The following is a 27,952-nucleotide window of genomic DNA, read 5'->3' as shown; positions in this document are numbered from 1 at the left end:
GCAATGTTTATACCAAACCACAACTTCCGCCATAAGTTTATAGGATTTTTCCTCATCGCAAGAGTGTCGCTTTTTTTTTCAAACACACGTTCATGTGTTGTTAATTTAATTTAATTTTTTTTCGTGATATTATTTTTTAGCTTAGAAAAAAATCTGCTCACGATGTCGCAAAGGTGTTTTTCTTCGTCGTATTTCGTCGCAGTTGTATGCGTTTTATTCGCTTGTAATTTACATCTAAGTCGATGTTTGCCATCGCCGGCTTTAGACGTACCAGTACCGCGATACCATACCACAAATTCGATCGAATCGAAACAAGATTTTCTCGAAAGTGTTTACGCCGATTGTACCGATAACAAAGGTTCGGTACCGTGTTTCAAGTACAAATTGTTCGCGTTCGTCGATAAAATTCTAAACAAGGATGAAATCAACTTGGCCAACGGTATCACGGTCGTGAAAACCGCCGCTTCCGGGGCTGGAGTGGATGGAGCTCCAAGAGCTTTAGACCAAGAGGCTGCAGCTACCTCGGGCGAATCTCAAAACGGAGATATTTCCACCATGCTGGCTACTCGTATCGAGCGATTCTTGAATACCCATACTTTGAAAGTCGATTTACGTGGAACCGATGTCTTGAACGCTGTCTCCAGAGCTGGCCGAACACTCGACGAATTCACCGACGGATTTGAAAACGAAGATGTCGAAATGGCTCGTAAAAAGAAAGGTAAGCGTAATTACCCAAAAATACCTACCGTACCCATCTAGCTATCAATTTATTTTAATATTACAAGGCGTCGTCGTCTTCATCGTCCAGTCAGACCCTGGTTGAAAAAAAAATACCTATACCTACCTCTAAAGTAAATAACCAACTCCGAGAAGGCATTAATTTTAAGTACTCGTACGTATTAAAAAAGACCACCTTACAGTGATCGGATAATTTAACCATTTTACATGTTCTCCGCATTTGTCCACTTTCTTTGTCACTCGTATACTCGTACTCGTACAGCGTTCATGACCATCGCAATTTAAACGTGTTTATTCCAATTTTCACGGCCGTCCAAGTTCACGTCTCCGGCGTACCTGCTCGTATGATCGATTGCGCCAAATATTCTCTCGTAGCCACCTACTATTAGATACTTACCATTAGATATAGTTAAATGTATAATTTCCTGTCTTGTCGCCAAGTATCCCGGAAAATTCCTACTCACAAGTGTACCACGAGTGCATTTACTAGGTAGGTACTTGCCGCAAATTATATTTTAAACGAGGTTTTTGCCTCTTTTTCTTTTCAACGTTTTTCTCATTAACAATTACATCGGAGTCTTTTTTAGTATAGTGGTATCATTTCAGTTTTTTTTTTTTTTATAACGCGGTCATTTTTTCGCATATACAAATAAACTCTTCATTTGATATGCTTCGATTGGATATACCGATCGTTTGGCTCGATGGATCACACATTGTAACATGTACTTCTAGTTATCTATCTATAGGTACACGAACGTGTTCGTCTTCATCGTCTCTTTTTCGTATGTACCTATGGTTTGAGATGACCGTGAAATTGATCGTTTTTATTGTGTAAATAAATCAATTTTTTTTTCGCTTGTAAAACAATTAGGTATCCCATATGATGAAAAATTGTACGAAACATGTGTAAATTCGTTAAGTACGTACCATAGACGAACAGATAGTGCGATAATTGGTGAATGGTTGAGGTGAGAAGGGGTTTTAGCAATTGAAAGTGAACGTATAGTATTCAATTCATAGATAGGTACATTTAGGTGCAATATGAAAACGTAGGTAATATTTGGTTGTTTCGATTGAAATTGAATCATTATTTTCGTTGAAATTGCAATCGAACGAAAGTCATAGGGAATGAGATATTAAACGAAAAATTAATCATCCGAGTTTCTATAATAAAATAAAACACGACTTTTTTCAATTTCAATTTTACATCATTTTCATTCGTTTAGAAAGGGATAAGTAGAATTTCTCATTTGAAGTTATTAACTTTATAGTAAACATGTTGAAAGCCACAGCGAGCACTGAGTAAACGTAAATTTGGCCCATTTGAAAAAAAAATTAAAATAATTCATCGAATTGAAATTTTTTTATCACTGAATTTATAGAAACAAAAAAAATAAAATCAAAATTCTCCATCGAATTTCAATTACTCCTTTTTCTACAAGCCTGGTTTTTCAATGAAATTGATAATCGAAGACATTTTTTTGAACGAATCGACCGGAGACCGGAACTAAAAGAGGGGGAAGTTCAAAAATCAGCGTTTTTGACTTTCTAAAAATAGAAATCAAGGTACCTATTTAGATCGAATAGGAATAGCATGATTAAAATTTAACGAAAGTGCTGTCACTGCATTTAAAAAATTTTTTAACTCATTTTCAATTCAAAAATAAGTGATTTAAAAAGATGATTTTTATTTTTCCGCTTTGTAAATGACTCTGTTTTTTATTCAAAAATGAGTGATTTCAAAAAAAAACTCGATTTTCATTTTTTCCGACTTTGTAACTTTTTTTCAATTCAAAAATGAACGAAATGTTTTTAAATTAATGTTCTTTCCTTGGAACTTCAAAAAAAGTTGTACCTACTTGAAAATGTACTTATTCATTTTGTTTTGAGCATTTCTGCATTCAATCAAAATGCTAAAAATAATCCAGTCCGATACCTTTTCCATCAAAAATGATCAATTTTTTCCACACTGAGGACTTGATTAAAGGCATGAAAAGTTCAATTTTTTGAGGTACATGGTCACACCTCTGATACCTGAATCTGAACATAATTTTTAGTAATTGCCTTAGAATACATAAATATCGTCTCTCGGGCCCTTTTCAATGCCCAATTGTTTCCTGCAACTTTTGGTTTCTAGAGTATAATGAGTTGTGGTCTTGGTCTCTCATAAAAAATGTGCAGCAGTCGATCCAAATGTCGGAAGTTTCCTGCTTCTTTCTTTCATTTATGGGAGAGACGTCCGGACACACCTCTAAATTAATATACTCGAATTTCAGCATCCATAAAATGAAAAAATGAAAAAAGAATAAAACATTCGAGAAATCGAGAAAAATCAAAATTCATCCGAAAAAATCAAAAACCGAATCAGATGAATTTTTGAAAAAAAAAGTGCAAGAATAAATAAACGATAGGTATTTTAATAGAATTAACATCAAGTATTTCATACCTTAGACTACTTCTGCAATTTTTATGAAAAATTTTCCAATTTCACCAAGTGACCGATTCTGTTGCTTATTTTCAATAAAAAAATTTTCAGGTGAACTTTGGCACATTGAATTCTTTTCTAGTACATATTTGTATTTTAAATACTTCATTGAAATTCAAAAAAGAAAGGCGATCAAATCGAATTTTTTCTAATCAATTTTGGAGGATTTTTTTTTTTAGATAAGTTTAACCAAATCAGAAAAAGTTTTGTCGAATTAAGAAAAGAACGGTCAGCAAGGATCAATTTTGATCGGAATGACGAACGACTTTTCAATTGCCAGGAAAAAGGTTTTAGATGATTGTTTAAAATAAGTAGGACCTAATTCAGATTTTAAAAAATGTTTGTTCAATTGATTTACTCTCTAAATTTGAAACAGTGACATTTCACTGTTTCAAATTTAGAGAGTAGAGTAAGTACTATTTGAAGTTCATTTTCTTAAACACCTGGATTAGTTCGAATGCAATTTCATCGAAAACTTTTTTTGAGTTGCAAATTTTTTCCAAAACTTAAAAATTCAATTCGAGTGTAAATGTAAGCTAAATTTTTCGAGATGAAATCTCGTAAAAAAAGGTCATTTAGCCATTTTGAAATTTCAGGAGCTTTTGTAGAAATTTCTGGGATTATATGACTCCTTCAATTTTGTAAATAGACTAAGAATATCGTCCAAGGGCTTCTAAATGCATTGTAAAAATGTTCAAAAATTCTATTCCTTCAATTTTCAAAATGGACATGTTACAGAAAAATTGAAAATGGTGTTCGCTGCTTTCTCTGTTGATCTCTCTAAACGTTTCATAAGTATTCCCCATCAAATGGATTCCAATGTGTCATATTTATTGTAATTTGTCAGGACATTTTGAAATTTATCTATTTTCAGCTGTTTTAAAATGCTAAAAATAATCCAGTCTTACACCTTTTTCATAAAAAATGATCAATTTTTTTTACACTGAGAACTTGAAGGGACAAAGTCCAATGTTTTGAGGTAGTCAGTCTCTGGTGAACCTAAACTTGAACCTTGTTTGGTAATAACCTCAAAATTTGTTTCTTGCAATTTTTCAGGGGTTTTAAGTAAGTCAAAAAAAACCTTTAAAAATGTTGTTTAAATTGCAAAATGGTAAGATCAGTTACGAATTCGTTGCGATTTGATGGTGCATCATTTTTTTAAAAATTCAGAAACGAGCACTAAAATAAACACGTCGTTGAAAAAAATCACTGAAAAAAAAGCATTAGGAATTTCTATTCAAAGTAGCTCCATTCGGAGGAATAAGTACAAATATCCGGGGACTGAATCGTTACAAAATCAAAAACTTTTCACTACCTATGCGATAGAGGAATATCGTAGAAAACTTTTTGGCACGTTTTTAAACTTTACCAAAAAATTCTGTTTTTAGGAACTAAGTTGTTCGAACTATTTTTTTTTATTAAAGAATTTCCCATTTTCGATGGAAAAAAATCGTTCTATCCCATGATCTAGTCATAAGAACATTCTCAACTTACCTGTTTTTAAAAATTAGAACAAAATGCATCATTTTTTCCCACGATAGTAGTGTTTTGATTGCCCTTCATTTCTTGCATTCCTCTAACTACCTATTTTTTTTTTTTTTAAATATACCTATCGAGTATCTCAAAATTTTTGAAAATTGAGAAAGTGAATTTACAAAAAAATTGATATTTTAAATTAAAGAAAAAAATCAACACTCGTCCATCTTACCACTTAATTCAAATTCATCTCCAAAATTGGCAAAAAAAATGTATTCAAGTTGACGGTTGAATCATCATCAACAATAACAACAACAACAACAACAACAACATGAGCACCTGTAGGTATATTTAGTAGAATGTTATCAGTTCTCTTTGAAATTCTGAACGTCCTGAATCGAAAAAAGTTACCAATTTCCAAGATCTCCAACTTCAATCATAATAGAATATTGCAGTGGAAAATGATGGAAAGTATAATTTGGGATGAACTTACTAAACTCACTGATTGTTTTGACCTCAATACTTGAAAATGTAAATCAATTTGAACAATTTTGACAAATTGAGAACCAACTTTTTTGATGGGGGGGGGGGGGAGGAGTGATGAAAAAACAACCTTGGCAAGTACTGAAAATTCTTGTCATGATATCTTAAATCAAAATCAAAACCCCAAGTGTATTTTCAAAATCTCAAAAATGCTGTAAACGTTCAAACATAAACAAAACCAAACGTTATGAAATTAAAAAAAAAAACTGAAACCCGCGACAAAAATTGTAAAAAAAAAGAGTCAATCTCTCTCAACATACCTCATCCACATCTACCTACTCATATTCCACCTCATCTAAATAAACCAGTTTCCAAGAAAAACCATTCATGATCCATGTCCAATATCGCGGTTCCGAGAAGATAAGACGTGAAAAAAATCAAACTCTAACTGAAACACTTGAAATGCGAACGCTTTGGTAAATCAACCATTCACCATTTAGATCTTTTTATCCTCACACGTGATTATTCATAAATAAACACACCCGAGACCGGCGATAATAGACAAAAAAAAAAGGAGAGAAAAATAATACAAGAATAATAGACGATGAAAGAAAAAAAGAAATAAAAAAAAAACACCATTCAAACAAATCTACTCGATAACTCATAGAGAAAGTACATCACGATGAATACATATCTCAAAGTACCTATCTATAGTATAGTTCAGAGATGTATTAGATATGTAAGAGTACGTGTAGGTAGTTTGGCTATCTGGATATTCAGATTCACTCTGTATATATTCTGCAGATATGTCTGTCTCTTTGAACAACTTGTACCTACTCGTACACAGTCCAGTGTATAAAACTGCATGTGTACCTGCACCTTTATTATATTCATCTAGATACAGGTTCAGATTTATCGTATCAGTACCATAATATACACGAATAACTGTGTGTAATTCTGATTTGTCACCATATTTCTTGGTCTATGCAGTTGCTGGACTGGATGGAGTAAAAAATCCGGTTAATTTAAACGTACACGAATCTCGATCGTGGATTGCGGACGAGAGAGATAAAATTCGTCCAGTTTGAATGCGCATTTCGAATACGTACGAATTCTTTTAAACGTGCTCCATATCATTTCCCTATACACATGAGGCTAATCTGTGCCCGCGGTAGCTACTTCATTAACATAAGAATGTGGCCAATGACAATGAAAAGGAAAAAAATCCGGCATTGTGCTTTATACGTACGTATGTACAATTTAGGTGCTAAATAAAAACACATACATATAGACAGGTAAGATGAAGAAGAAGGTGGGCGATGTGTGTACACAACTTATCACAAGATGCATTTGCACCTCACCTACATATACGTATATCTATACCGAAAATCCATTTACGCATATGTTCGCATTAATAACCTTATTCTTTGGACAACTTTCAAACATTCATTGGCGACATTCTTTTCGCTGAAACGCCTCCGGTATAGACTGATTTTTTATTCGGTACCTATTCGATTCGTGGCTCGATGAAGTCGAATGTTAATCTTTTCTGCAATAATACGAGTAATTAACATTATGATTATGATGCAAAGGTTTGGACTAAAGACCTTCTCACTCAGAGTAGATGATCTGTCCTCACAAAAGAACTTCTCAAATATACTTACTCAAAGGAATATATTTGAGCCCATGTCTAAATTCTAGTTCAATGAGAAAAAAGGGAAAGCTCTTTACAATACATAAACTGGAAATCTTGGTCTGTAGTTCCAAGTTCAAATAAACTAAAAAGCACCAAAAACACCACATCCTTATGAAAAACTTCTGCGCAACTTCAGCATAAATCTGAGGTTCTTCTCACCTGACTCAGGATTGGCCACTCATTTCTTACTCACCAATTCATATTTCTTAAACAGGCTCCTCCATCATGCCCGGAATGCAACACACCCCCCCCAACAACCCTAACATTGCTCATTACAATAAATAATCAAAATACAGTAAAATGCTGTTATGAGTAGAACTTCAAGAAAACTGAAAAAATGAAGCTTTTGGCTGGCTATGGCTTTGATTTTCAAATTTATTAAGCTCAGCTTTCTCATCATCATAAGTTTGTATTATGACATCTGGCATCTTGACCTTTAACACCAACAATCCAACAACATAAATTAAATTAACAAATAACAAAAATATAACAACAAAATAATCTCAAGAAAAGTATAGCAAAATTTATAAAAATATAACAAATCGTCATCTCAAAGGCAACGGCGTGTATGTCAATTGAAAAAGTACAATTTTATGTATCACTGATAAAGTTTGGATATGCTCAGATCGGTTCATTGAGTCCTGATTGAACATCAGTTAGCTTTGTGGATCTTCTGTGGTTCACTTTTACTGCACCCAGGTGTAAATTTTCCATTTCAGGGCATCCAGGAGTCTTATCAGTAATGCACAAAGACATTTTTTTTTCAATGGACATACACGCCATTGCCTTTAAGGTATAACAAAATTTAACAAAACAAAACAGATAAGTTATAACAAATTATACTAAATCCCTGCATGAATTAGGAACAAGAACAATTTTACGCACATTTCTTCTTCATCTTCGTGTACTTACATCTTGCACAACAATTGTCGATATCAACATTTACATCAACTACATTTTTTTCCAACATACCCAGCTGGCAAAGAATTAGCTGCGCTACTAGAAGCGTATGGTAGCACCGCTACTATTACCAACACATTCACAAATTTTCAAGTAAAATACATTTTACTTCGCAATGTGTTAGTATGAGAAGTGGCGGTGGAATTGGCAGTGTATAGCTGTGCTCACTACCATGGTGTAATATGTCATGCTACCATTGCGCTACTAGCAGTGCAGCTATCTCCGCTGCTATTCACCCAGCTAGAATCATTGTTGCTCAAGTGCTGCTAATCATGCTGCTAGCGGCAAAAATAGGTGTGTTTAGCAGCACTCACCACCAAAGAAAAAAAGGCTTGCCAAGGTAGCGCAACTAGTAGTGCAGCTATCTACGCTTCCACTCACGCTATGGTAGCGAATGCCGCTTTGCACTACTAATCACCCAGTTAGAAGCGCGAATAGAAGCGTACAGTGGCATCGCACCTCTATAGAATTTAGCGGCATCCGCAGTAGCGCAGCTAGTAGTGCAGCTAACTGCACTTCCACTTGCACTACTGGCAGTAAATTCCGCTTTTCACTGCTATAAAAATTAGATAGTTTCATCACTGGTGATTTTTTTTTTAATGTTTCTTGATTAATCACTATCCAGGGCTATTTTCTTGCTCTTCAACATTCATGAAGTTCCCAGTAGAATGAACTCATTTTTTTTAACCGTTTTAGAAGAATTTTTCTCCTTTTTATTTTTATTGTTGGGGAATATTTTAATTTAAAAGTTTTATATTGTATTGGGCTATTTTTTTCGCGAAATTTCTAAAACTGACTCAACTCCCATATTCTTTCGTTTTTTTTTCAATTTTCAAATATTTAATTAGGTACCTATCTTATACTCACTTATGCTTACATATTTCTTTAGACTATTTACGTTTTTTTTGGGGGATTATTTTCAAGAATTGAAGTTTTCTTTGCAATATTCTTGAGAATTTTCAAATATTTGTTCTTTCTGCGGATTTCGTTTCATCTAAAATTGCCTAAAAAAGTGAATAATGCCTAAAAATTCTTTTTCATGCTGTTATTGGTAGAAAATGTGAAAAAATGCTTCAACAAATTGAGCTCATTTTACTTGCAAACGTTTTTTTTTTTTGGATGGAACCACCTTTTTTTCCCCTATAAATCACAATCCAACTCTAAAGAATTAGGTAGGTACTCATAAAATTGTGAGCCGCCAAGTTATCATTGAAAGTGCATCCGCTCCTTCAAATTTATTTCATTTATTTCGCTGGAGTCACTTGACTTTTATTTTCCTAAATTTGGAATTTCTAAAAAAAATAGCAGTTCAAGTTTGTTAAAAATATGCAATTCCGGATTCTTCTTTCTGTTATAGTTTGAAATAATTGAAAAACAATTAGGCTACTCAAATTTGGAGAATTCCAAGGTTTAAAGCATCTATCATTTTTTACCATAAAAAATGTTGTTTTTCTGTTTCCCCAGTCATAAATTTTCAAAAACTTTTGTCTTAGGTTTGTTTGCATGGAGTGAATTTTTTCCCCCAAAATTCTCCATTATTTTTTATAAAATATTGTTCCAAGTTTGAACAATTTAAACGTTGAAAAAAAAAACATTTTTTAGAGTCGAAAATGATGCCGTTTTGCATTTTAGATTAAGCCTATAAATTTTCAGAAACCACAGCAAGTCAGAGAAAACAATTTTTTTATATCAAAATTAATGTTGTATTACTTCCAGAATTAGTGTAGGTACGCTAAAAATTTTCCAGGATGAAATGAATCATTTGAAAAATTTCAAAAATATTACGACATCAATAGAATAATTCAAATTTTTTGTTACAAGCCCATCATTTTTGAAAATTTAAAATTACTCAATACTCAATTTTTTTTGTGGTGAATCCGTTGAGTTTTTTATGGTCCGAGACTGAGAACAAAAATGACTCCAAGTATAAAGATTGATTTTTTTAATGAAGTTACTGAGATTCGTAAGTAAATAAAATGACCAAAAAATTGAGGAAAAATTAGAAAAAAGGTAAAAATTGAGGATAAGTGTTCAAACTCTCTAAGTGATCTCGGTACCCCTGATCTTTGAGATTACTAAAAAAAATTCCTTATTCCCTATGCATAAGAACAAAAAGCATGTTTGAGCAAGAAAATTGTACCTAATGTATTGTATATTGTCATTGGCAAGCAGAATATCATTTTTCAATTTATTATTTTTGACAACATACCTAATTACAAAAATTGGGATTTCAAATTTGAATTTATGCCTACCTATTCATTTAAGGTTTTCTTAAATGTTTAGTCAAGATTTATGGACAATTTGTAAGCTCAAAAGACCAACTAAATTCAATTAATTTCAATTCGAATATGAAAATTGGTCCTGTTTTCTGCACTACATAATAATACATAAATAATAAATTATCATGTTTGCATAAAACAAAAAAATAAATCAATAAAAATATCCAGAAGTTGAATGTACAACTCCATGCCTGTATGTACAATATACTTCAGAAGTGCGCTGTTTCAAAAATAATAGTCCTTTAGCATGTTACAGTTCATTCTTTCATTTAAACAGAGAAGTTAAGCAGCATCGAGCCTGGTTGGAGCTTGGATGGGTGACCGCTCGAGTTTATGCCCTGTAGAATAGAATGGTCGAGTATCTTGCCTATACAAAGAGCTGAGGTTTAGTGATTGTATGGGGAATGTACGAGCTCCCTCCCTATACCTACCGCTATTAAACCAGTTTTTATTTTTTTTTTCATTGTTCCTTTAAAAAATGGTAGCGTGCACACCCATAGCGCTCCTAGCAGCACACTTGGCTGCACCATAGCAGCGTAAATGGAAGCAAAAGTAGCAGCGCATCTAGTAGTGCAATAGCAGCACAAATGGTAGCAAACATAGCTGTACAGCTATGAACCAGTTCGCGCGCCGCTATCCATGCTTCTAGCAGCATGAATAGCAGCATATTTTAAAAATTAGCAGCACTTTGCCAGCTGGGTAATGATGGAAAAGTGATCAATTAATTATTTAGTGGGAATCTTCTGTCCATACAAAAGCCAGGTAAATGAAAAGTTTCGAAATTTTCTCATTATTTCTGATACCTCGACATGCCATCTCGACATGTAGATGTAAAATTTGATGCTCGAAATTTACATCTACAACTATGTTGACCAATTTTTCAGAATTAAAATTTCTGTTTTAGTGTTTAAAAGTTAAGTAAACATTCAAAAATATGATCTTGTTCAATGAGGAAATCAAATTTTTTAGGGCATTGATGAAAATATTCATTTTCTACAGTTTGGAGTTGTAGATGATATGATGTTGATATTGTGGATGTATTTTTTGATGTCGAATTTCACATCAACATTAACATCGACATGTCGACATGAAAAATGGATTAGTTGTACTCTTAGATAAAGTATTGCACCATTGTTGATATAAGGAATTTCTGTTCAACTATTTGATTGTACAGTCTTTTTGTCTATACTTCTTCAGTGGTGGACTCTGCATCAATGCTGTTTTCAGCACAAGCAATAGCCACATCAGAGGAAATAATTTTTGGGAAAAAAATTAAAAATTTTTAAACTCAAATCTTATAATTTTACAAAGCAGGAGGTCAACATAAATTTTGATGTAAGTAAATGTCGATCCATCCACATCCATCACTTTTGGATGCCCCATGTCGATGTGAATTTCGACCCTGTGTTGAGCCAATTGTCAACATGAATGCAGATGAAAATCAGTCGACAATTACATCGACAATTAGCTCGACACAGGGTTGAAATTCACATTGACATGTGGCATACAAAAGTGACAGATGTGGATGGGTCAACATTCACATCGAAATTAGCATGGTCATTGTTGTATGGGTGTGTGGAGGGAGAGATGGCTTATGAAAATTTCATAATTATAATAATGTTTTTCATTTTTTAATGGAATTTTTTAAATTTAAGCTCACTAGACAGACACATCCAACACAGAAAACTACTTTTGTGACTTCTGCTCATCTTAAATTTCAAAAAAAAATTCAATCTGTTCTCAATTAAGTATTTACATGTAAAATTCCATGAGCCATCTCTCCCATACACATGGGAGAGATGGCCAATTTCTTTTTTTTATATTTTTCAAAAAATCGAAAAATTATTGACCAAAAAAAAATTATTCATGGCCACAGGTACAGAACATGTACGTAGTACTTTTCACAATGTATCAAATTTTTTGAGTCATTTTTGCCAAATACATATATGACGATTCTAAGAATGGTGCGTCATCTCATCCGAGTTTACCTTAGATTTTTCACAATTTGATTTAATATTTAATACAGTAAATCCTCGTTATAACGCTTTCAGCTATAACGCTGATTTTGTTGTAACACTAATTTCCTCCAGTCCGTAGACAACCCCCATTTAAACCAATGTAAAATTAATCATGACATAACGCTCATGAGAGTGATTATAAATTGTGTCTTAACACTCTAAAACACAGGAAAAATCACATTTTAAAAATAATTTTAACAACAAAAAAGCTTAAGTTACATGTAAAAAATTCTGACTTTCTGAAAATTTTGGCCACAACAACAGGTTTTTTTTTTGCAATTTTGGCAATTTCAATTTTTAAAAAAGTAAAAAAAAAACTTTTACAGAAAAATTTTGCTAAAAAATCTGTTTTTCAACTTTCAACACTTTCAGTTCATACAAACAAGTAAAATTATTTTTGATTTTGGCCAAAAAAAAGAAAGTAAGATTTTTTGATAAACTTATCAAACTTTGATAGAAGCTCGATTACTCCAACAATTCTTACAAAAAAAGGCAGGTAAGTATCTAAAGTTTTTACAAAAGAGTAGAGTTTTAGATTTTTTGTCATAATCTTGAGAAGAAGTTCACATTTCCACTTCTTTTATTACACTCTTTTTGCTTTAAAACGAGAATTTGTGGTATTACACTCATCAGCGTTAAAATGAGACTTTATTGCTTATAACGTGTTTTGGCTTATAACTCTCTTTTTTTCCAGGCCCTTGAAGAGCGTTATAACAAACTTTCACTGTATTTTAAAATTAGGTAAATAATGATAATTTCAAAATATTAAGGTCAAATTCAAAATTTTGAGCACAAAGACTGAAAAATATGCAAAGTACAATAAGCAAATTAAAATACAGTGAAAAGCCATTAGAACTTCAACTAAGAAATCTGGAGAAATAAAGATTTGGCTGGATTTGGCTTTCAAATTTATAAAGTTTTGTTTTCTTTTAGCCTCCAAAAATCTTGTTAATATCGGTTTTTTACTGCTTTTAGCTTATTGCTTTCAGCTTGCTTCCAGTCTCTGTCAAAAATTAGACCTCAAAATCAAAGTGTAATTTCAGATTTTTTTATGTTCAAATGAAACAGTTTTTCAAATTCAAGATAAAGTTTATGTTTCAACTTCTTTTATTATGTCTTTTTTGCTTTAAAACAAGAATTCACTGTATTACACTCCTCAGCGTTGAAACAAGAATTATGCTTATAATGTGCTTTGGCTTATAATGCTCTTTTTTCCAGTCTCTTGAAAAGTGTTTTAATGAGCTTTCACTGTAGATGTTTCTATTACTTACATAGGTATATTTATTGGCATTTATGTGCCTTTAAATGCAACAATAATATGGTCTTACAATTAATAAAATTTTTTCCTTTAAATACAACAATATGGTCTTACAATTAATAAAATTAATAATACAAGGTTTACAGGCTGTGCGCAGTGTTACCAATAAATAATATAAATGTCGCATAGACAGTTTAGACACGATGGTGAATCACAATTACGTTGGCAAAATGACAAACAGCGCATTGCCAATCATCTAATTAAAAAATAATTAAAAACATGCCCTCTCCTCGTTCTCGATCGGTCCTCAGCCTCTGTTAAATCGCCAACAATTAACGAATTCGTTCCAGTCAGACCACGTCCGAGTACTTACACCTGTTCTTATCTAATTCTCATACCATACCGACGACTGCCCTGCCTTCCGTCCACCTTATTAAACGAACCGAAGCTTATAGTACCTACCATATCTAATGTACCTATGATTTTTGTTTTACAGGAGGTGGCAAAAAAGGAGCCAAAATCTTAGGACCTTTGTTGATGATGATCAAAATGAAATTGCTCGGTTTGATCCCGTTGGCTTTCGGTTTAATCGCTCTGCTGGCCGGTAAAGCCTTATTGATTGGTAAAATCGCCTTGTTGTTATCGCTCATCATCGCTTTGAAGAAACTGTTGGCATCGCATCAGAAAACCGTCACCTATGAAATAGTCAGTCATCCACACAGCAGCGGCGGTCACGACTCGTATTCTTCAGCCGGAGCCGATTACTCGAGCTATGGAGGTGGCGGCAGCAGCGCCGGCAGCAGTCACGGTGGTGGATGGGGCCGAAGCGCCGATGCTCATGAATTGGCCTATAAAGCCTACAAACCAGCCGCCGATACCAAAATTAACTAAGTAAGATTTTTTTGCTAATGCTACATCTATCTACTCGTATGTCTCGCCCGAGGCTATCTCGCAGCGACCATCTCTGCTGCGTTCAGATTCCTCCGAGCATACGCTAATTTAAATCTAATTAAGCTCTCTAACCCTATCTCACTCTGTACTCCTCCTCCCTTGTGTTCTCTTATTCGCCGAATCGTGAACTAACAACGTCGTCAAAAAATATACACCTAGGTACATTGGCCAGAGAAAGTCGCCCTGTTGTTTGTTTATCATCTGAGCTGCTGCGTGTGAGATACTTTTTTCTTATGCACATCTTCTATTCGGCTATTGCTCTTCGAACCAAGCTAATTCATCAGCTAGGTACAGTACCTGCCTATCTCTCGAATCGTTGTATAGCTCACGAATTCGCCAATTTTTTCTCTTGCCTCGGACCACCTCCTACGCAATTAGGATAAGCATGAAGCTTTAAGGTCACACGACACTAATTACGACATCTCGCATCTCGTAAAATCATCTTCATCATCATCGTCGAGCATCGATAATATTAATCGTCTTTATTGCTCGCAAACAATACGACGCGAGACGTCGACATCGTGAATCTCTTCATCTTTGGCAGCATCTCTCTGAGCCTTTTTCCATTTTCCCTATATCGATCGACGAAAAGAAAGTATTCAAAGTCAGATAAGTAACGTGTATAGTTGACTAGTCTTTTTAGGAGAGGGCGATCTTGTTAATCTCGATTATTAATACTCGTATAGGCACCTATAATAGCCAACCAAGCAGGCGAACGATGAACGAAAGAAAAAAAAAACAAGGTTAAAACCGCTGCTGATTTATTCCTATGGGAAATGGAACCAGCCGCACCTTTGTTTTTTTGTTTTAGTTGGACAAAGATTGTCATTATATAGAAACCTAATTAAGTCTATATAATTTCTGAAATAGTCTACCTAATAATTTAATGCATTCTTTATCAGATTAAAGAAAAATAACAACACTGTTCGCGCGAATACGTTTTCACAGTTTTCGCCTATTTATTTAGGTGAGTAGGAGCAAGACAGAGATAACCGGAAGAGTAAAACTACATCCATTCATTATGAACTTGAGCATCTGTTTGCTTAATATGCCTATCCGTGGTCTAATGTGTTATTGTATACAGGGTGTCCCGAGTTTGGCTCCTCGTCGAGCTGGTATAGGTTGTATTGGAAATATGTATTTGGTCTTAAAGATTTTATACGAATAAGGGTAGGGTCGATTTTCAAAATTGAAAAGTGGCTTTAGAAGGGTGAATTTTTAGAAAAAATTTAGGGTTGAATTTTTCCAGGTAAATATTGAATGAAACCCAAGAAAACATCATGTTTTGAACCCATAATCAAAATTCCAGCAGCCCAAATCAATTTTTCGATAATTGGCAAATTTCAAAAATCCAAAAATGACGATTTTCCAAGATTTATGTTTCTTTTTTTAAACAGCAGGTATCAGAATTTTCAAGAAAATATGATGAAAATCAGTTCTAGACCTAATATCGACTCCTTCGAAACGAATTCTGGCTTTTTAAGCAGTTTTGAAGCTTCAAGCTCAATATTCTTGGTTTTTCAGAATTTTTGGATTTCTTCAAAAACCGCAGAAATCAATTTCGGCGGCTAAAATCGAGTTCTGATTAATCACAGCGAACTGTCAAAGGAATTTCATCCACAATTAGAGCAAATTTCAAGGCGAAAATATCGAAAGAGATTTTTCACTTGCCAGGAAGGTATCCCTATTGGTAGAAAATTTTAAAACCGAACAAAGCTAAATCGAAAGAGCATTGCAAAAGTACATCACCACTCAAAATTTAAAGTGTTGAAATACATTTTTCGAGTTTTGAGAAAAATCAAATTGGCCAAAAATCGAAAAAAAATCAAGATTTCACCAAATTGACCTAGAAAGCTGAGATTTGGTATCTATCCTATTTTGGACCCCCTAAACCGATTAAAAAAGGGTACAAACCATTTTGAACAGTTCTGGAGCCTCCAGTAGATTTTTGAAAGTTGAAATTTCCACAAAATGTTCGCCCAAAATGAAATAAAAAATCAATAATTTGTTTCAAACCATAATTTGAATGTACTGAATCGATTGAAGGTGTTTACAATCTGTGCTGGAGCCTCCGGTGACTTTTTGGAAATTCCAGTTTTTGAAAAAAGGTGCGTAAAATCTGTCTAATTTAATTTTGAAACACATAAATTTGATTGGTTCTTGTTGGTGACCAACTTTGTTGATTAAAAGTAATTTTTTTAACCTGGAATTTCAAAAATGTATAGCTGGAGGCTCCAGAGTGGCTTGAAACCACCTGCAATCGACTCAGTATGTTGGAATCGGGGTTTGAAGTGGATTTTTAACTTTCCAACATCGTTTGGTAAGATTTCGTGGAAACATCAATTCTCAAAAATTTACTGGAGGCTCCAGAACTGTTCGAAATGGTTCGAACCCTTTTTCAATTGGTTTATTAGGGGTGCCTAAAATAGAATAGACACCAAATTTCAGCTTTCTAGATAAAGTTGGTAAAATTTTGATTCCCCTCCCCCCCGTTTTTGGCCTTTTGATTTTCAAAACGAATAGGTACGCGAATTTTAAATACCTACCAATTTTTAATGAAAACACTCGCATTGCTCGCCTGGAAATCACCTCAATTGTGCTTGAATTGGTTGAACAGATCGACAAGACATCAAAAATTAATTTTCAACAGTCCTAAAAAATGTTCATGCTTTTTGGAGACATTCAAAAATTTTAGAAAAGTTGAAAATAACGCTGGAGGCTCAAGATTGGCTGGCGAAATAGTGAAATTCGGATTCGAGGGGGGGGGGATGATTTTTGGTAATATTACGATCATTTGTGTAAATAGGTACCTAAAATTTCTCCATGAGCAGAAAATTTCCGATTTTTTGAATTGCTGCAGTTTGCTAAAAAAAAACCACACTGGAGTTGTCTTTCTGGAAATCACTTCAAATTGATGAAATCGTCGAATAGGTCGAGATTAAATCAGAATTCGATTTTTAGCAGCCCAATAAAGTAAGTTTTTATGCCTTCTGGAGAAATTCAAAAATCCCAAAAAAATCGAAAAACGCGCCGGAGGCTCCAGAAGAGCTAGAAAAAATAAAATTCTAATCCAGGAGAGTGATTTTTGAGAAAATAAAGTGATTCGTGTACTTACGTTTCAAAAACCCCTTTAGGAGAGTGATATCAGCTCTGAAATTGATTTTCTTCATTTTTACCAAAAAATGTCATTCAAAAAAGGAAAAAAACACAAAATTCAAAAAAAGTTACCATATTGCCCTAGTTCAAAATTGAATACCTAGAGCCATGAAGACTGGAAACGTTGAAAGAAGTGCTGCAACCCCTTCAATTTCTTATGCAATCAAAATTTTGTAGGAAAACAAATTTCTTGGATGATATTTTTTATCCCAAAAGAGCTTTTACCTGCTTAAAATATTTTAGAACCAAAAATGCCTCAAATTGCCCCTTCAATAATTGAGATATGCAGTTTTTTCATCAGGAAAATATGAATTGATTTCTGTAAATTTATAACACCAGAACACCGATTAATTTGGAATGCAAGATGGCACCACTGAATTGGGTTTATCAGATCATCGCTTTAAATACAGGGCCAAACGCTCTGACGTCACACAGCGTACAAGTGGTTGCGGATCTTGATTCCCCTTACATTCAGTAAGATTCAAGCTAGTGATTGTTCTGTCCCCTTTGCATTTTGATATGCCAAAACTTTCAAACCATCTCAAGGATCCCATTATTTTATGGGTCAAAATTGTACAGAATCTTGTCCTCTTTCCAATGGAACTAATTTTTTTGAAATAGGCAAAAGTCTTCCTTGAGGAAATTCACTTAACGATCTGAAAAAGGTAGTCAATTCAACATATTGTTCTGTTCACTTTGCACGTTGAGGCGACAGAACTTTCAAACCATCTCGAGGACCCCCATTATTTTATGGCTCCAAATTGTAGAGAATTTTGTCCTCTTTCCAACGGTATTAAATTTTTTGAAATCTGCAAAAGTCTTCCTTGAGGAAATTCACTTAACGATCTGAAAAAGGTAGCCAATTCAACATATTGTTCTGTTCACTTTGAACTTTGAGGCGACAGAACTTTTAAACCATCTCGAGAACCCCATTATTTTATGACTCTTAATTGTAGAGAATTTTGTCCCCTTTCCAACGGTACTACATTTTTTGAAATCCGCAAAGGCCTTCCTCGAGAAAAGTGACTTGACGAGCTGAAAAGTAGAAGTAAACAGCATTGTTTACAGCTAGACTTGTAAGGTTTAGTCTACTATTCACATGGCGCATGTATGCAACCTGAAATGCGCGTTTTGCCCTATAGACCATCTCAAAAATTGAAATATGTACTACATATTTTTTAATACTCCAAACCATATTATGGAAAAATGTATTCGATTGAAAAATTATTCCTCCAACATCAAAATTTTTCCATTTTTATAAACATAAAAACTTTGACATTTTATCCACAATTTTTGTGTTCTTAAACTTGAAAGCCTCGAAAAATCTTGCAGTTTTTTTAATACTACAAAAAACTGCTCCTTTCAAATTCTAATTAGGCAACAAATTCGCAGATAATTTTTTAGCGCATTTCTTCCAGACTTAGCAGCTACCGATTCAACCCAGGACACCCTGTATACTCGACCAAGACCTAGACCTAGTGTACAAACAAATACTATACGCATGATGCCTCTACAAACACGTTGAACATACATGATAATGCAGGAAAATTAGCATCATATTTCGAAAATAAAAACATTTTTGGCCACCTAAGATTTTATGATGAAAAATTGTCAAGGGGGGTCCCTTGAATAATTCCTGAGAATTACCACCCCACAGACCGCTTGCTAATTTTTTTATGGGGGGGTGAACCCCCCCAAAATGGGTTTTTTGCAGTTTTCTCCTCAGGGGATGATTTTACGTCGAAAATAGCTTTAGTTTTATGTTCTACGTCAAATTTCCGATCTAGGGATATATCAACTGTCCTTCTACCCCCAAGGGGGGTGGGGCTAGAACCATTCAAATGAGAGGGGGTTTCTAAAAAACACAAAAAAGCTATCGGCGCATAGAAGGGGTGAAATGGCCGCCGAGAGCTTTCGGGTTGATACTAGCTTGGAAGGTAGGTACCATCGAGAAACTACCGCGTGAAAAATTTCAGATCCACACCACCTCCCCTGTTTGGGGAGCCCCCCTTTTCTGAAATTTCAACAACACTTTTCTCAGCCCCATTTCTACCGATTTTGAAAATTTTTCAGTATGTTATGTATATCCTTAGTAGATATCCCCACAAAAATTTTCAACCCCCTCCCCTCATATTTACCCCTCAAAATAGCGTTTTTTCATTTTTTTATGCCTATTAACAATCAAGATTGCGAGTTACAATTTTGGAAACACGTTTTTTGGATGTATTTTTGGCCCTCAAACATCATATACTGTTTTAGAAATTTTTGCTTTGGCGCACCGTGGTTAAAAATTGGAAGAATGTGTCTTAGGGGGGTGGGGGGTGAAATGGGAATTTTAAGAAAAATAACTATTAACGAGTAGGGTATCGTTTTCATATGATTCGATACCGCTGAGCGCGAATATGACTTCAGATTTTCAGTTACACTCGCCCAAGCCCCTGCAGAGCCCCTCCGCCCCCTCCCATTTTCATATTTTGGAAATAAAATAGAGTTATCTTGATGACAGTGGTGTCGTTTTCATATGATTCGATACCGCTAACCTCGAATATGACTTCAGATTTTCAGCTACACTCACCCAGGCCCCTCCAGAGTCCCTCAGCTCCCCCAATTTTCACTATTTTTGAAATAAAGTTATTTTGATGGCAGTGGTGTCGTTTTCATATGATTCGATACCGCTAACCACGAATATGACTTCAGATTTTCTACTACTCCACCTGTCCCTCTCCAGAGCCCCTTAGCTCCCCCCATTTTCACTATTTTTGAAATAAAGTCTTCCATCTCCCACATGTACCTCACCCTTCCCCTACCCTCACCATTTTCTCGCACCCCTTGCAAAAGTATCATCTTTCCAATAAAAATAAAAAAATGTTTACAAAATTGATAAATAATAAAATCGAACATAATATTACAAAATTGATAAATAATAAAATCGAACACAATATTTATTCGCAATCTGAAACTTAGTTTTCACTCTCCTGATCGGCGATCTGTTCGTGAGTTTATTTCAAAAATAGTGAAAATTGGGGGAGCTGAGGGGCTCTGGAGGGGCCTGGGTGAGTGTAGCTGAAAATCTGAAGTCATATTCGTGGTTAGCGGTATCGAATCATATGAAAACGACACCACTGTCATCAAGATAACTCTATTTTATTTCCAAAATATGAAAATGGGAGGAGGTGGAGGGGCTCTGCAGGGGCTTGGGCGAGTGTAACTGAAAATCTGAAGTCATATTCGCGCTCAGCGGTATCGAATCATATGAAAACGATACCCTACTCGTTAATAGTTATTTTTCTTAAAATTCCCATTTCACCCCCCACCCCCCTAAGACACATTCTTCCAATTTTTAACCACGGTGCGCCAAAGCAAAAATTTCTAAAACAGTATATGATGTTTGAGGGCCAAAAATACATCCAAAAAACGTGTTTCCAAAATTGTAACTCGCAATCTTGATTGTTAATAGGCATAAAAAAATGAAAAAACGCTATTTTGAGGGGTAAATATGAGGGGAGGGGGTTGAAAATTTTTGTGGGGATATCTACTAAGGATATACATAACATACTGAAAAATTTTCAAAATCGGTAGAAATGGGGCTGAGAAAAGTGTTGTTGAAATTTCAGAAAAGGGGGGCTCCCCAAACAGGGGAGGTGGTGTGGATTTGAAATTTTTCACGCGGTAGTTTCTCGATGGTACCTACCTTCCAAGCTAGTATCAACCCGAAAGCTCTCGGCGGCCATTTCACCCCTTCTATGCGCCGATAGCTTTTTTGTGTTTTTTAGAAACCCCCTCTCATTTGAATGGTTCTAGCCCCACCCCCCTTGGGGGTAGAAGGACAGTTGATATATCCCTAGATCGGAAATTTGACGTAGAACATAAAACTAAAGCTATTTTCGACGTAAAATCATCCCCTGAGGAGAAAACTGCAAAAAACCCATTTTGGGGGGGTTCACCCCCCCATAAAAAAATTAGCAAGCGGTCTGTGGGGTGGTAATTCTCAGGAATTATTCAAGGGACCCCCCTTGACAATTTTTCATCATAAAATCTTAGGTGGCCAAAAATGTTTTTATTTTTTCTTATTTGCTCCCATTATGAGCTCATCGTAATGAAGAAGCATCAACAACAAACAGCATCGTCGTACCGCTAGCATCAGCTAGCCGACCAAGCCACCAACCGCGACAACCTAACTATTTTACTAGATCGCTTTTTAATGTAACCATTGCGGTTTACAGCCCGGCGTTACGTAGCGTTCATTTACGAGTAAATAATTCAATTTGTGTAAGCTCGGCTAATTTTTCACCTTACGAGACTATTCTTTCACGAGTCAGCGAACCTAGCGAACCAGGCTCGACTCTCGAAGCCGACAAAGTAATAAATTTTGCTCTCGTGATACGTCGCCTCGTGGTCTTCGTCGTCGTCGCACGAGTGTTTGCCTACCTACTTTAATGAGCTAGTAATCGTTTGTCATCTTCTGGCGAGAAATTTAGATCGAATTTCCATTTCTATTTTATTATCATTCTCATTCGCCCAGCACCCAGAACGAAATCATGATTACCTTAGGCTACGTTGTCATCAATGAGCAAATGAAAACAAAAACTTGGCCGGGGCGGCTTGGCGCGGCTCGTTTGAAAAATACATACGCCTTTGTTGTAGATCATCCGACTCCGCGAGTACGTTCCGCTCCGGGTTAAACATGAGATTTAAATCACGAAAAACTTTCATTTTCATGGTACACATTTTGCTCCGACGAGTAGGTACGCCTACTTACCTTACATACCTACATTTTTCTACCGCATTAAGGTATTCTTTATGGGCTTGCTGCCTGCATTTTTCGTGTATCTATGCTGCTGTAACACTGCCCGAATTTTTCCGCTACAGGTTTTTATTATTTTTTTTTCGGATGTTTGAGTTATTTTTTTTCTTCGCGTGCTTCGGCGAATTCTTTCGCTTTGTTTTATTTTTTTTTCCGAATATTGTAAATTCGAGTCGAAATTTGCGCATATTATGTCAATGGAATGAGAATTAGGTGAAATATTAAGCTACAGAATTTTTCCTCAATTTTGTCATTTTTTTTCGGGTTCAAGTTTCTAGAGGTATGCAGATGAAGATTAATGAGAATTTGGTACACGAATAACAATGTCTGCCCGATTACATTATTCAATTGCTTATTTTCGTTTCAAAAGAAAAAAAAAAATTGAAGCGTTAAAAGAGCAACCAAATGCTGAGTGAAAATAACAGTATTGTTTTTCTTTCTTTCTTTCTATCTTTCTAGAGGAGGGGGGGCTGACTATATTCAACAAAATTTGATAATTCAGCGATCGAAAAGTTCTAGAAAAATCAATCAGAAATTGTCGGAATGATCTGGTGACTCTCAAATTCCACTGCATTGTTATCTAAGCCCCCCACCCCCTCGACCAATTCCATTGTGAGATTTCATAAGAAAAAAATCCCTATTTTTTTATTTTCCTTCCAAGATCAAAAAAAAATTGTGCAAGGAGGCTTCATCCCCTGCATACCACAGTTCTTTCAAAAAAATCTCTCAAGTGTTCAAGAAAAATTCCCTCACGGTTTCACAAAGCAACACCAGGTCATTTTTTATGGAAACCTCCAACGTTGTGAAAAATTTTTTAATCGAATTAGTTAATTAAAATTCAGAATAAAATTTTTGAAAATTTCCTATTTTCAAGTCTAAATTTTTCAAAAAACTCAATCCTCTTTTCAAGTAAAAATGTTTCTTAGGTCCTCCAAACAACATTGGAACTCCTATATGGAGCCCCTCATAATTGGAAAAAATGAACAAAACAAAAATTTCAGCAGGTAAAAAATTTTTGAAAATTTTTAATCATTTATGGTCAAACTCTTTCTGAATGCTTAATCACCTTTTCAAGAAAATCCCTTCCCAAGATCTGTAAATATGATATAATCTATCATTTGTAAATAAATATGATGATAATGATGATTTTTTTGACAAATTTTTGAACGAGATAAAATAATTGTTTGCAAGAACAAAGTGTTTTTTCTAAAAAAAAAAAGAAAAAAAAATTGGAGTCATTTATAGAAGGAGTCTGGCCAGAGTTTCAATTTCTCTATTTCTTTTGTCAATTTTTTCTATTTTTGAGACAAAAAGACCAACATTAGGAAGCGAAGGAACGTTTTTTCTAGAAAAATGAGGGAGGGAATTCGCCAAATTTGATTGATCTGCTTATCCCATGTTTTTTTTCAACTTTGAGAAGCTTTATACAAAGAAACGAAATGGCTTGTAGCCTAAGAAAATTAACTGAAAAAAAGGGGTCATAGGGAAACGCTAGAGGGCAAGCTGAATTTTCGTATACTGGCCTATTTTTATACCCTAAACACGAATCCTTGGTGTCCCCCACCTGTCCCTAGTGAGCTTTCCCCCGAATGTGGATTTTAGCCCCCCCCCATGAAGTTATTCACCCATACCACCCGAAATTGTGGTCCTAGCCCAAAAATGGGGGTTTATAAGTTGTTCTAAATTAAATTTTCTATCAGATGAGCTATGAACCAACTTCGTCCCCCTAAGGGGGGTGGAGCTAGACTCAATCAAATATAGGAGGTTTTTGAATTTGAGCCATGATTTTGGGGGGGGGGGGAATGACTTGGTACTGGTTAAGACTCCACGGATTCGTGTTAAGGGTTCAAAAATAGGCCAGTATACCAAAATTCAGATCCCTCCCGGCATTTTCCTATTCGCTAATTTTTTGTAATTGACTGAAGGTCCACCCCCCTTAGGGAGACGAAGTTGGTTCATAGCTCATCTAATAGGAAATTTAATTTAGAACAACTTCTATACATCCCATTTTTGGGCTAGGACCACAATTTCGGGAGGTAGGGGTGAAAAACCTCTGAAAAATCTCATTGGGGGGCTAAAATCCACATTAGGGTGAAAAATCACTTGGGACAGGTGCGGACTCCACGGATTCGTGTTCAGGATACAGAAATAGGCCAGTATACCAAAATTCAGATTTCACCCCTGCATTTTAACGCAAATTTTCTTGAAATTGACTGAAGATCCACCCCCCCCCCCTCCTTAGAGGGACAGAGTTGATTCATAGCTCATCTTATGGGAAATTTGATTTAGAACAACTTTTATAAACCCCATTTTTGGGCTAAGACCACAATTTCGGGAGGTAGAGGCGAAAATCCTCATTATGGGGGGCTAAAATCCACAATTTGGGGGAAAGCTCACTAGGGACAAGTGAGGACACCAAGGATTCGTGTTTAGGGTATAAAAATAGGCCAGTATACCAAAATTCAGCTTGCCTCCTATAGCGTTTCCCTACTCAATGCTAATTTTCTTAGGATATTGGGGGACCAGGAGAAAATTTTCTTGAAAATAAATTATTAGGTTAATAATAATCCTGAGGTAAAAAAGCAAAATTTTTTTTCCAGCGAGAGGATCGAGATTTTTGAAAATTTACAGTTTTTTTTCAATTGTAAAAACCAATAGTGTGAGGCAGAAGCAAAAAATTCACCAAGAAATTTTCAAAGAGCTATCGTCTGATGAATACAAAAATTCTGATTAAAAATTCCAAATTTCTGCGACGAAATTCATCCAAATCTCTTTGGAAGAAAAAGTCGATTTTAGTCTTTTTAGCAATATTATGTTCTCCCCAAACAGTGCCCCCTTTTCCAACTGAAAAAAAAAACATCAATACCAAAAAAATGTGTTTACAGTGATGTTTCAAAAATTCTCAATTTCTGCAACAAAGTTATTCCAAATAACTTTCTTTGAGTGAAGAAACCTCTCTAGACACGTTAGTCTTTCTTTCAATGGATATTTCAACATATTAAATTTCAAAAATTTTCATTATGTACCTACCTGAGTCAAAAAAAGTTTTGGTTTTTTGATTTACTTGGGTACGCAAATTGAGAAAAAAATTGAAAGTTGTTTAAGAGACTGGAAGAATTCTTTTCTTTGAGAAAAGGTTAGGTGTTGGGGGGGGGGGGAGGGGAAGAATTCAGAAAAAGTTATAAAAGATTTGAACTGTTTTTTTTCCCTTCAAATTATTATTTTTCTATTTCTTTTTTTTTTTTAATTTTCACTTTATTTTGAGAGCTCGAGCACAGGAAGACCAACATTTCTTGAAAGGCCATGAGGAGGGGGGTGTTCGAGAAGAACGTTAGATACTCGTATTTAGAAGAATTTGGAAGCAAAAATTAAGAGTTTCTAATAAAACACTTTTAGTTACATTTTCATTAAAAATTTTCTTTCAATTCTGAGGATATTCCAGAACTACTCAAGTCTAATTTCTACTCGTGAAGCCAAAATCTTCAAGTATTTTTTTCTCATGAACATTAAAAATCTTAGAATGTGCCTGGGAGTAACGGAAATTGCAATATTTGATAATGTATGAAGTGGGAGTATCTTTGTATGCATCTGCATTCAAAAATTCTTCAAAATCTCAGAACATTATACTTTCTAGAAAATTTTTTTTTTAAAAAAAATGACAAATTGCCATAAAAAATCAGTCCATCCTTGGAAAAACCTCTCTCACTTGAACAGACTTGAAGAAATCATACTCACAGGACTGAGAATTGGACACACCAAAATTACTCATAACTACCTTTACCAAAAAGCATCAAAGCCTTCATGCCAATTTTGCTCATCTCTGAACCCCTCTCTATTCAACACTTATTATTCTATTGTCCTCATCTGCTCCAAAAGATCGTTCATCTCTACAAATAGACCAAGGCTCTCCATTCATTCCTGACGACCCCTCTGCCTCCTTACGAAGGGTGTACGAATCTAGTAATTAAAAACACCCCCCCCCCCCCAAAATGAAATGTGTCCTAAATTAGCATCCGCGAATCCAAAACTTGACATTTTTCGAGAAAATTTTGCCTTCGCAACATTCCTGGTATTTTTTTGAAATCTGGATGATCTCCTTTTGTATTTTCCAAATTCTCATAGGTATCGACTGCTTTCATCCTCGAATCAGAAAATTCCTCAATTTCTCTTCCCAAACGTGTGTGATTTTTCTTCGATATAGGTGAGCTTTCGTTTTCGTACAAGTAGCTTGATTTAATTACCTACGTCGCCCTTGTCGAGCCGGCGTGTTGTAAACGAGCCCAGAAAACTAGGTTTATTTCATCTCTTTACTCGAATCAATGACAGGAAGCTCATTAGATAGCAGTTTTAATTACCAACGAAAATACATCGTCTATATTGTAGTAGGTATACCTCAATCTACACCGTATCACCTACACCACATGCTTGTGATTTTTCCTCTCAACTCGGCAGTTCTCGTACAGAGCATGTGGAAGATGAATGGTCGAGATTGCAGTTTTATGGCTTACATAAACGCGTTTTTTTACGAGCAATATAAATACTTCACTTTTTTTTTGCTTCGGACAATGTTTATTTTCACTTTTATTCTTTTTATCGAGAAACTCTCCATTTCGAAGAATTAAACGGCGATCTTTTCTATAGATGATATAGAACCTACGTATAATACTCGTGTAATCCTTATTTTCTTATTCTTATATTAGCTCCACAAAATGCCAAATATTTCCCAAATAATATAAATCTTAATAATTTGTAATTTTGTATTCTTACTTCAATCACTAATTAAAAGTTGAACTATTTTTTATTTGTTCGCAGGTTGGATTTAATTATTAAAAGAGACGCCAACACCACCAAAACCCCCCTTCCGAGTGCCAGTACACACGAATAACGATGTACATATAAATTATTTATTTGATATTTCAAAGGCGCGATTCGTTATTTATTGTTTTTCTGTATTTTTTTTTCTAAACTTTATTATTCGTGTTTGTGTAAAAGTATTTATTTTTTGTAGAAAAATTTTTTTGTTTTGTAGAGTTTAAGATTCACTATAACTTTCACAAATTCTCTGCCAAAAGTTCCTCCTGACAGAGGACTCGTAAAAAAGAGAACTAATTGACTTATACATATATGTACTCTATTCCTATATATTTTATAACGTCGAATATAACTTTCAAGTCAATTTAAACGTACTAGGTATAGTATAGCCTTATAATATGTGTTTAATTTATAATCCTTGCGAAGAAGAAAAAGCCACCACCCGATGAAACTTTCTATAATGATAAATTTGCTTCTTGTTGATATTTTTATACCGAGTGTTCATATTCATATATAGTAGGTACACGTCGAGTACATCGTGATAATAACAGATATATTATGATGCCGTACCTACCTATTTGTTTTTCAATAAAAATGTTTTCTACTTTATATATTATTATTATTGTACTTGATCGTTCCAGTTTTACTTTTTTTCTTCTTCTTCTCTTCTCTATAATTTATTTGTTTAAATAGACGAAATTGTTAAATCATCTGAATGTGCTGTGCAAATATCACGTTTAAACGTGATTCGTACTCGACATTAGGTGTAGTCCTGCCCGAATTGGCGAGGTTTTCAGTTTTCGAAAGTCTATGCACAGTGTGTCTGTGTATAATAT

The 27,952-nt window shown here is 34.7% G+C and overlaps 1 protein-coding gene across 1 annotated transcript; it reads left to right on the top strand.

Moving 5' to 3' along the window:
* LOC135840412 (uncharacterized) lies at nucleotides 1-27,725 on the top strand. Its single transcript, XM_065356939.1, has 3 exons — nucleotides 1-718; nucleotides 13,890-14,284; nucleotides 27,117-27,725. Exons 1-2 carry the CDS (start codon nucleotides 163-165, stop codon nucleotides 14,282-14,284), a joined length of 951 nt encoding a protein of 316 aa, XP_065213011.1. The 5' UTR covers nucleotides 1-162; the 3' UTR covers nucleotides 27,117-27,725.
* Nucleotides 27,726-27,952: the final 227 nt, after the last annotated feature.

This window comes from Planococcus citri, chromosome 3 (assembly GCF_950023065.1).
Source record: "Planococcus citri chromosome 3, ihPlaCitr1.1, whole genome shotgun sequence".
In the NCBI taxonomy this organism is placed as follows: domain Eukaryota; kingdom Metazoa; phylum Arthropoda; class Insecta; order Hemiptera; family Pseudococcidae; genus Planococcus; species Planococcus citri.
Note: the sequence above shows the minus strand (reverse complement) of the source record. Positions and strands in the feature narration are given on the sequence as shown.

Bases quoted from the DNA above. Each gene is read 5' to 3' on its own strand.
- LOC135840412 (XM_065356939.1), top strand. From the start codon at position 163: ATGTCGCAAAGGTGTTTTTCTTCGTCGTATTTCGTCGCAGTTGTATGC. The intron at 719-13,889 runs GTAAGCGTAATT...TTTGTTTTACAG, and splicing joins AATGGCTCGTAAAAAGAAAG to GAGGTGGCAAAAAAGGAGCC.